Source organism: Cryptomeria japonica, chromosome 5 (genome assembly GCF_030272615.1).
Source record: "Cryptomeria japonica chromosome 5, Sugi_1.0, whole genome shotgun sequence".
Classification (NCBI taxonomy): Eukaryota; Viridiplantae; Streptophyta; class Pinopsida; order Cupressales; family Cupressaceae; genus Cryptomeria; species Cryptomeria japonica.
The window spans coordinates 197,308,301-197,319,268 of NC_081409.1; the positions used below are offsets into that span (position 1 = coordinate 197,308,301).

Below are 10,968 nucleotides of genomic sequence, written 5' to 3' on the forward strand. Positions count from 1 at the left end.
CAAAGCATCATGGAACGAATTGAAGAGGACATTTCAAGAAGAGTTTAAACTGCCGAGAGATGACAATGAAATTGTTGTAGACATTTACAACACTAGGCAAGGGAAGATCAAGAATGTGCGAGCATACAATCGTAGGTTCAAAGAACTACTGAACAAGATGGCAAATCAGCTAGCCGACGGGTTGAAGAAGAGGTGGTTCATCGAGGGATTGATCCCCTCGCTGCGCAAGAAGATGAAAATAGTGCCTCCGTCCTCGTACACCGATGCTTACAATCGGGTGATGGACATTGAGAGTGAAAAAAAACATCCTCTTGAGGGAAGAGAAAGCCTGACGATGATGAGAACACCAAAGGTAGCAGTCTTGAGGAATCCAAATCCGTATAGGCCCTTCAACAGGATATGTTGAGAATGATGAAAGAATTCAAGGCTGAGAAAGGAAGCAATAAAGAAAGTAATGAACTTTGAGTGCAAAATTGAGGGGCACATGAAAAGTAATTACCCTAAAAAGATTGTTTGTGAGATTTGTCAGGTGATGGGTCATTCAATAATGGAGTGTCCATATAATTTGAAGACTAGAAGTACGCAAGTACTCTTCACATAGGGAGAGTCTAACATATCAAAACCACAATATGTATTGCTTGGTGGCAAGGGAAATCAATGAGCGCAAAACCAAATACAATACAACTCCAAAGGACATCCTATCATACAGTGCTGACAATGTAGTGAATTGGGACACTTTGCGAAAGACTGCCAGAATAAGAAAGACAACATACAATTATTGTGCAAATGGTGTGGACTGGGGAATCATGAAGATACCGACTGCCCAAAGCAAAAGGGTATATTTAATATGCTGGATGTGGAAGAAGAAAATGAGGCAGTTTTGGCAATCACGAGAGCCCAAACGAAGAAGGCATTGTACTTAGACCCTTATACGGAGAAGGAACGACTGTGAGAAGCTAGAGTAGAAGTCGAACAAGTGTTGGGAAGGAATGAATAACTTACAATGGAACTGCAAGTACGTCATTGCGGGAGTTAGAGAAGAACATAGTTAAGCAGGTGCTACAGATAACCATACCCATCAAGGTAACAAACCTTCTTCAAACTATGCTGCAACTGAGAGTGGCAATTACCAACATAGTCAGTGATATCACAGTTAGCCAAAGACAATGCAAACCACAAGAGGAATCGATAGGGAAACCACCATGTGAAGGGAATGAGGCCAGTGATCCAATTTTGTTGACAGTAAGTATCGGGATGAAGCCAACGATAGTCGAGATGGAAATAATGGGAAAGAAGTTGACAAACACCACCAACGATAGAGGCTTCGGAGTAAACATTCTACCAGAAGATACTTGGAAATGCCATGGAAGACCAACACACTGGTCGTCGACCTTCCACTTGGTAGGTGCCAACCAACATAGCATCAAGTCGTTGGGAACATTGCTGGCACAAAAAGTAATGATTGGGACACAACAATTTTTCTTGGACTTCATAGTCATCCCGTTTCAGAATAAGGCGTACAACACACTCCTTGGGAGGGGATGGTTGATTACTGCCAAGGCAAATCATAATTGGAAGCCGAACACACTCTTGATCAAGAGTGATGGGAGGAAATACGTCATCGACCTGAGGAACCAGGCGGTGAGTGAACAATTGGCATCCTTCAACTCAGAGTTTTAGGGTGGAGATTTTGGGATAGAGGAAGGAAGGAAAGGCATGGAACCAAACGATTGTCTTGAAGATGAAACAAGTTCTCTGAACAGATCATTTCATTGGCACCTGGAGGACTATGAAGTCTTTCACCCCAACTGCAATATGCTACAAATCGGCAAAATTGAGGAATTGCAAAGTCTGTACACAGGCGAAGTTGGAACATTATGTACGGGAATAGGCTCAAGGGAATTGTATTGGGTTAGGCCGTACGGGAAGGTGAAGAGAAGTTGGAGGAAGCTGTATGGGAGTGGAGGTGAGTCGTATGGACGAGGGAAGGGAAGACCGTACGTGAGCAACATCAAAATGTTGTACAAGGGGCAATCGTATGAGTTGAAGTTGTACGGCACAAATGTTCGTAGGGTAACTTGCAGTTCGTATGCACGTGACAAGTTGTCTTGGCTACACAAAGAATGGTCGTATGAGATGGGTGAGAAATTGTCAAAGACTGTATAGGAACATTAAACTGTACGAGTGGCAAATTGGAAGGTTGCACAGTAAGAATAGAAGGAAACCGTACAAGAAGAGGGTGTTGCACGAACAAGGAGAGTATGCTGTATGGAGGGGGAGAGAGTAAGCCATACAGAAGGGTACACAAGTCATACATGACACGAAGAGGGCCGTACATGGAACCAACTTACATGTTGTACGGACATGAAAGATCGTATGTAAACACAGGAACATATTTGCACCCACCATACAGACAAAAGAAGTGGACATACAGGTTGATGTCGTACATGGAGTTGATTGTGGAGAAGTTACGCTTGTACAGAGTAGAGTATAAGTCGTACAATGTGGAGGAGCCGTACTCGAATTCAAAGACACCGTACGAAACCACTAAACCGTATGTGGAAAACCAATCAAGGGATTCAAGCTCGTACATAAGGTTTCAAATTGTACATGATGTGTATCAGGTCGTGCATGAAGTGAGGGGATCAATACATGGTCATGTTGTACCTGAATCCGTACGTGAAGTGAGTATTACGCAAGTAATTGGTAAAAAAATGGATGATATTAACAATGAGCAAACCCTCCAAACTATTGCAGATGAGCAAGATGCCCGAAAATAGACTGCAAACAAGAGACTAGTGCAGATGTTCGCACAACTCCAAGTGCAACTAAAAACAGGTTGCAGCAAAGTACAATTTTTGAGGAAAAAATCATAAACCTCCCATGATTTTTTTTTACAGGGACAAAAAATATTTAAAAACCCACAGATAATTTTTTAGGACAAAATTATTAAAACCCACAAATTTTTTCAAGGGAAAAAAATATTAAAACCCATCAGAAATTTTTTTTAGGTAAAAAAATATTAAAAACCGAAACAAACATCGATGCCCATAAGCCATCTTCACGCTTTTCGAGGCACGAAAAACGAGGTACTGAGAAGATGCTAAGTGCACAAAACCTGATTGCCTTCCAACATCAAGCTGGTTAATGACGCCATCTTACATGTTTCCCAATGCACGAAAAACGAAAAACTGAGAAGAGGCGCTGGCACGAAATTCAAAAAATCGAATCCCAATGCAGAAACAGAGGCAGATGCAGGTACAGACTTCAAAAAATGAAGTACCACTGACACAAATTTCAAGAAAAAAATTCTAGCTGACCCAGAAAAATCTGAAGACAACCCAAAAATCCTTGCGAAAAACCCAGAAGGAATCTGCTGTCGGAATTTGGATCCGCTGGCACGAAAATCAAGGCACCCAGAAAATTATGACGACAACCTAGTTGAGATCTCAAAAAACCCACCAAGAATCTACAATCGGAAAAAAATTTCGACTTGATCTGAAGGGTAAAAACCCTAATCGAAAATGCAGATTTCCGTCCAAAAATGGCAGAAAAAAATTGCAGGCGGGAAAAAAATCGCGTCGCGTGGTCGCGCGAAATGCAGGAGAGACGGGTCACGGGAGAGGGCAGAAAATAGCCAGAAAACCCTAGTAGCTGCAGCCTAAACGAACTACCAAAGTAGCAATTTCGAATAAACAAAGAAGTTTTTCAAAAAAAACTGTTAAAAATTCGTGACGAATTTTTAATTAAAAAATTATTTTGAAAATAACCGAGGCTCTGATACCATATTACGCAAGTAATTGGTAAAAAATTGGATGATATTAACAATGAGCAAACGCTCAATAAATAGGATTACAAAGAATTACAAGAGGACAAGTTTCTGAAAAGAAACTGCCAATAAGATCGAGCAAGATCTTATTAAGATATTTACACTAACTTTACAATATTGAGCATTAATATTAAAATAATAAAGTATTATTCTAATAGTGAGGGGTGCCGTACGCGAAGGACAAAAAAAGCAGATGGTAGGAGTGAAATCTCCAATTTTTGGCTTCATCAACAATGTTTTTGGTGTCTCAGAAAATTTGAAAATTGATGCACTACCCCTTGACCCTATTGGGGGCGTTGCCCCCAAACCCCTATTTGATTTGGTAGGTACACTACAAGTTGGGTTTGTCCAGTACAAGTCATTGCCTACAATTTTGTCATTAGTCTTTTTGAATATTACTTGATCTATACTTGTCATATGAAAGATGACTTTTTTCTTTTGGGGGGAATGATGTAGTTGGCATAAAATGCCTATTGTTCTGTTTGATAATATTTGTTGTCTGCCAATGTATTAATTGTTTGTATTAAGTGGATTGTCACTCTCAGGTAGTTAGTGTGTCAGTTGGTTGATGGTTGTGTTCCTCTTGGCAACCGTCAGGTCTTTTAAATATGTTGTGTACCGCCAAGGAAGGTAGTATGGTACAGTCGGATTAATTGTAATCCTTGGCCTACCATCTCTGGTCTTTTTCTTTGTAATAATTTCATGTGCAAGTAAAGATATATTTTACTACTGTGTCTAGTATGCATTATCATTTGTATTATTATTTCCTGTACTTAATTTATTAGATATAGCAGTAAACAACTCCTTGACTTAGTCCCCATCTGAGCATTATCTCTTAAGTTAGATGGCTTCCTTACATGCATGATTAATTGCAATGTGCATAGCCTCTGTAGTGGACAAAGCGACCACTACTTGCCACTTACTCATCCAACTAATAGCACTACCAAATAAACTGAACACATATACACTAGTTGATCTTTTGTTATGGACATCTCTTGCCCAATATGAATCCACAAATCCATAAAGTCCAGTAGGTGTTGGTCGTTTGGAGAATCACCATGGTAACAAATAGAGTACTTGAAGGCACCTTGCAAAATATTTGAAAACCCTCTTAATTATTTCCCAATGATCTTGTCCAAGATTAGCCATAAAACAGCTCATGACTTCCAATGCTTGGGAAATGTATGGTCTGGTACAAACCATAGCGTACATCAAGCTCCAAATAATACTAGCATAAGATACTGGAGCCATGTCCTCCATCTCATTAAATGAATTCAGACATTGCTCTATAAATAATTTGGTTCCCTTTGAAAGAGGAACACATGCAAGCTATCATGTTGCATCTCTCCAACTTTGAGCTCACATACTTGCTCTGGGTTAACTAGAGATTTTTGTTCACTCTATCTTTTACGATCGCCATATTCAATATATATCTGACAGCCCCTAATTAGAAGACTGCTTTATGCTGTTTTGAAAGATGTCTATCACTGCTCTTTAAAGGCTGCATTTGCTTTTTTATTCTGGTCTGCTATTTTTATCTGCAGTTCGTGGGTCAGATGATGAATGATTGACTAGTCAATTCATGCAAGTACAAATAAATTGCATTGTTAAACAAACCAAGTCTACCCTAATTAAAAAAAATCAGGACGGTCATTCTTGTATTCGGCTGTAGGTTGGTCCAGTCTCTAGATAATGAAAATTCTATTTTTTACTAGATTTTTATTAAAGAACTCGTGGGACAAGATCATCAATGATTGCAAGTAGACACAACAGTGCTCAGATTTAAATGTGCCCGCCATATTTTCTCTGCATATTTTTTTCGGGGTGAACAATTTTGTATTCTTTATGCTTTCTTGTCTTTACAAATTGAATGTGGATTTGATCTTATAGTACTTCTATATACGTTATTGGAATAAAAATATTTGCTTGAGCTTCTTACTAATCAATTCTTTTAGTAAATCTCTAAAATTTGTGCCCAGTCTATTTTTACAAGTATTTAAGAATTCAATACCTTCTTGTTGGCTCAAGCTCTTTTGAACTGCTGTTATCTAGCGAATAAAATCAACAATCCTCCAATTAAATTACACAAAATTATAGTTGAATTGCAAATTTTTCATATTTGTTATAAACTATTATCCATGTTACTGGATTTGTGGGTTTGGGTTTGGAATTGGGTTCAGGTTCGAACCCGAGTGCCCGGGCTGAACCCGGGCGAACCCAAGCAGTTCCGGCACTGTCCTTAACATTTTCTTATTCACATTATCTGGAAAATGCATTATTCATAATGCCAGACTTTATTTGCAGCCCTTTATTCGGAAAACAATAATATATCCTAGATGTCATAATCTTGTGATCTTGTAAGTGAGTTGGCTTTGTTGTAGAAAGTGTCATAATTTGGATTGCATTTTTTAATAATTTGGGGGTCATGTTTATTCTATATTGATGTCTGAAAGCTTGAGGACAGTTCCATTTTGAACACCTTGTGGGGTCTACTTGAGAGCTGAACTTGGTAATTACTTTATACAAGTAAACACAAGCTAAGTAGATGTGATCTGTAGTCCTGTATAATTTGTTGACTCTATTGATTTGAAGATATTTTTTAAGTTTTATTTTCTGCATCATATTGTTCACTTTTATACTTTTTTTAGAGTAGTCTTTTGTAACTTTAGAAATGTATTGAAGAATGCAGCTATCTGATGAATAGCTTTCTAAGTTGCATTTTCCTTTATTCTCTATATGCTGACATTCCCAAAATCACCCTGTTGTACTATGCATATATTCCATATGCCAGCTGAAAACGATTTTGCCCATTTCTTCAAAGTTATATTTTATAATTTTGATGTTTGAACGTATTATATATATATATATATATAGCATACTCATACCCATACCCAAGGGCCAAGGGAACAAGTTTTTCGTCATTCCCACATACCTGAACCCGTATCCCATGCCCACACCTGTACCCAAATTGGCAACTTGGTTTATATATTCGCAGATTTCATAAGAATCCATCAAAATAATTGTTAGTTTATTTCAATACATAAAAGTAGTTAGAATTTTAGTGTTTTATCTTCCCAAGTGTCGATTAGTTATAGGTAACTTGTATGGAGTTTTGAAAATAGGAGGTTAGTATACCCCTTATTACTGCCTTGTGAGTATCACTAGATCAACACTTGGTAATATTATTTATCTGCATGTCAGTAAGTTAGAATTTCAGAGTTCTATTTTCCTTGTTGATTATTCGTTGTAAGTAACCTGTACCAAGTTTCTAAGTGGAATGATAGTTTGCTTTTATTGTCTTATGAATATTGCTTGGTCCATAGTACATGTGTTCACAGTAGGATTTATTAAATCTTATGTCAAAAGGTCTTCAAATATACTTTAGGTGGAGAATTTCCTGGTCGTATTTGAGGTTTCAAGAAGGAACAAGTGTATATTGCTGTTTGGCTTTGTTCCTTCTGCAGTTTGCTATGTGAAATATGAGATGGGCTTTGTCCATGCAATATCTTTTATAATAGCCAGCAAAATTTGCATTTTCTTCTCTGCAGACACATGCAAATCATTCATATATGAGTTCCTAACTGTTGTTGATTTGGGCCGGGATGGGTGTGGACAGAGTTGCATGAATGTGAAAATATAAACAGCCTCACATTAATATATTTTCTATTTCCATCATTTTCTTGATTGTTTTTTCAATTTTTTGTTTTGCATATCTTGTACAATGTTTTGTTTGAGTTTCCCCATTTGCATCATTCAGAGAATGATTCGGATATACAATAATCAGATTCCTCCTTCTTCAGGATTACAGCCTGATCTCTACCATGGAAGGCCATAAGTCAGTAGTGTCAGCATTGTATATCAATGAAGGGCTTTTGTATAGTGGAAGTTGGGATGGAACTGTTCGTTTATGGTGGCTTAAAGACCATAGTCCTTTAACAGTTTTAGGGGCTAATGCTCCAACTCACTTGTGCTCAGTGCATGCTCTTGCCATGTGCAACGGTATCTTAATTGCCGTTTATAACAATGGCTGGCTTGAGGTTTGTTATAATTTTTTTGGCACACAGAAGTTCAAGATGACAAGCTTTTGCATTATTGCTTCTAATTAGTGGTTGTTTTCTTTTTATATATATTTGTTATAACAGGCGCATTAGAAGCAAACAATACTATACTTATTACTTAGCCTTGAACATTAAAAAAAATTGACAATATCCTTTATTCAATTATTTGAAAACCATCAATATCCTTTATTTATGCATTGTGCTTGCAAAACAATCTGTTGTCAAGGTTTTTAACTTTTTTGGATTAATTAGTTGAGGTCCCTGGCCTTAGACAAAGCTAAGCTAATATAAAAATTCCAGCACAATAACGACCAAAATAACCTCACAAAATAGAACAGATTTTCTTATAAAGCATACAAAAAGAACTGCCAAAAACCAGCATAACGCGAGCACCAAAAGCCAACTCCTCACAAATAAAACCAAACAGCAGCAAAAACCGACATACACCATACCAGGGTTTTTCAACATACCCCAATGATTCATTCCAGAATTTCTTTCACCTCCCCAACCAACTTCTTCAATACAGACCTTCCTTGCTCTCCAACCTCCTCTCGAGTTGTCCAAGCTGAAACATCTAAGGAAATTGAACGCCATGGAACAACCCCTTTCTGCATTGAGCATAATGAATATGATTGCCATGGAAGACCAGGATTTTGAAGTCGTTTGACACATCCAGGTGTCCCTTTATATGGGTCATCATAAGGTCTTCTAAAACTTTACCAACATCCCCAATGGTTTGAGCAAATGTGATTCTATATGCACCATATCCAGATCTAGAGGTACTCCATCCCCACCAGCAGGCTGAGATGAATTCCTTGGAGGGGCCTCCTCTTTTGTCACCTTTGCTACACTGACCTTAACACCCAAATCCTCTGTAGCAGCCACTGACTCCATGTCACCATAGAGTCTAGTAAGAAAAGCCTAAGAAGCCAAAGCCAAAGTCTTGTATTGGGTACTACAGCTGCCAAATTTGTCACAAAATCCTTGTGGATTGTAGCCTTCGACCTTGAAGGCCTTGCATTACCCTTTCCTTGATCACCTAAAACTTCTTTTATGAACCCTAGTGCTGCTGTACTATTCCAGGTGAAAATTGCTTTCAATCTTTTGAACTGGCGAGAACTCCCTGATGCAGATGTTGTTGAGGGCCATGCGGGTTCTAGCCAGCTCAAAAGATTGAAAGCCATTTTCACCTGGAAAAGGTTCAAATCTTGGCATTTTTGCGTTGGATTTTGACCTTTGCCGGTGTGATGATGACAGGCCATTGCAGCAAATAGACACCTTAAAATGTGAAGTCAATACACCTAGATCACTCCTATATTCCAAAATGATACCAAGTGATACAACCACAGAGCAATAAGAAACAACTATTGCATCTCTTGAAATACTTGTACTCCCACACACTATGCCAAACAAGCTTTGTATAAAATAAAATCACACAAACCAAAGGAAACAATAAACATCAACTATAGACTTCATAAATTCCAATACTTAATAATCTGTTAGCATTCAATCTATGAACCAAATGGTCCCCATTAAGGAAATTTTAAAATTAGGGAGGTCTAAATTGTATAATTTTTTTACAATTTCACCCTAAGAAGACAGGTTAATACTGTACATAGAGGTGGTGGGCTCCTGGTCAATGCCACAATTGACCAAATAATCTTCAATTGAATTTCAAATATGCAAAATAAACAGTATATGACCTCCTTAAAGCGAGAGCTTAGGGAGCAGGTTTCCAGTGTCTCCCTAAATTCCAATTGTCACAAGTCCACTTTTTTAGAACATTAATTACTAAAAGTGAATCTCCTATGACAAAATTTTTCACCCCATTAGAAGAGGCTAACATGATCTGTGCAACTATTCCCTCCCATTCAGCTTTGTTATTTGTGTTATGCCCTATCTAGCATGTGGAAAACTTCCATCTTCCTTGCAAAGAACAAAACTGGCCCTTGCCATGCAAGGCACCATAACAATTCAACTTGATGAAGCCTGAAGGTGGGGGTGTCCAAGTACCATTCTTACTTTCTACTAAAATGCTGTCCTTATTCTTCCTTATTCTTCTTTAACTTTGCACTAGACATCTTGTCCTCTCAATCATATTCTCTTAACCCATTAATGGTTATAGATTCTCCATCTCCCAATTTTACAAAATTTAAAGATCATAATTAGAGAGCGACTTCTTCAGTTTCTGCAACCATGGAGCAAATAAGACTGATTTGAAGATATTATTTTAATCCAGCAACACTCCCAAAGCATTGCAACCCTTGGGAATTGCAACCCTTGGGAAAAGCCACATATTTTGCTCTAACAATATCCAACATAATGTACACAATAAAATATGTTCCACAACATTTTCATATTTTGAGCTAGTCAACCAGCCACATAACTGCATTCTAGTAGTTGAAGGAGCAACCCTAGAGTGACCCACGAGCAGAATAATCCAAATCCAAAGATATACTATGTAAGGGCAATGTAGGAGCAAATGTTACACAATTTCTTCTATTACCATATAGAGAAACACTACGAGTGACAATGAAAGTCCATAGTTCCATAGGGACAAGTCCTCTCACCCCTCAAAAATCAAAATTTCTGGAACTGAGTTGACCTTGGGATGGGGGAATAGGGAAGAAGTGTCCCCACATTGCTCCCTCCCCTTGCCACCACTAGAGTGGCGATGTTTTAAGGACATCTTGTTGTAGCTAGGGATGCCCCCCTTTGTTGGGGACATTGAGGGGATGCCCTGATTTCCCTGGACCAGCTTGGGGATTTTGAGATGCCCCTCAACCATCTCAAAGGCTCTGAGAAGTCCCAATGGCTTGGACAGCAGTAAATATTTAAAAACAAAAAAAAGTATTAAAAAAATCTAATTCACTATTCCCAACCCTTAAGCGTGAATGGGCCACAACCAAACTCTAAACCCTCAGAAAACTATAAATATACATGCTCGCCGTCATTTCAAACCACCATCAACATTTTTTCATTACATTGACCAAGAGTAAGAGCAAGAGAAAGAGCAAGAAGAAGAGTTAGAGGAAGACTTCAATTATCTTCATCAATCAACCATTGAAAGCATTCATCAAG

The 10,968-nt window shown here is 38.2% G+C and overlaps 1 protein-coding gene across 2 annotated transcripts in view; it reads left to right on the forward strand.

The window, feature by feature from the left end:
• The window catches only part of LOC131027971 (uncharacterized), a 149,038-nt gene that overhangs the window by 90,791 nt on the left and 47,279 nt on the right, over nucleotides 1-10,968 (forward strand). The window contains exon 4 of one of the 2 annotated variants that reach the window (XM_057958064.2): nucleotides 7,630-7,866. The exons of the other annotated variant lie outside the window; for it this stretch is intronic. Within the exon in view, the coding sequence (XP_057814047.2) occupies nucleotides 7,630-7,866 (237 nt within the window). The remainder of the gene's footprint in view (nucleotides 1-7,629; nucleotides 7,867-10,968) is intronic. 2 annotated transcript variants of the gene reach the window in all.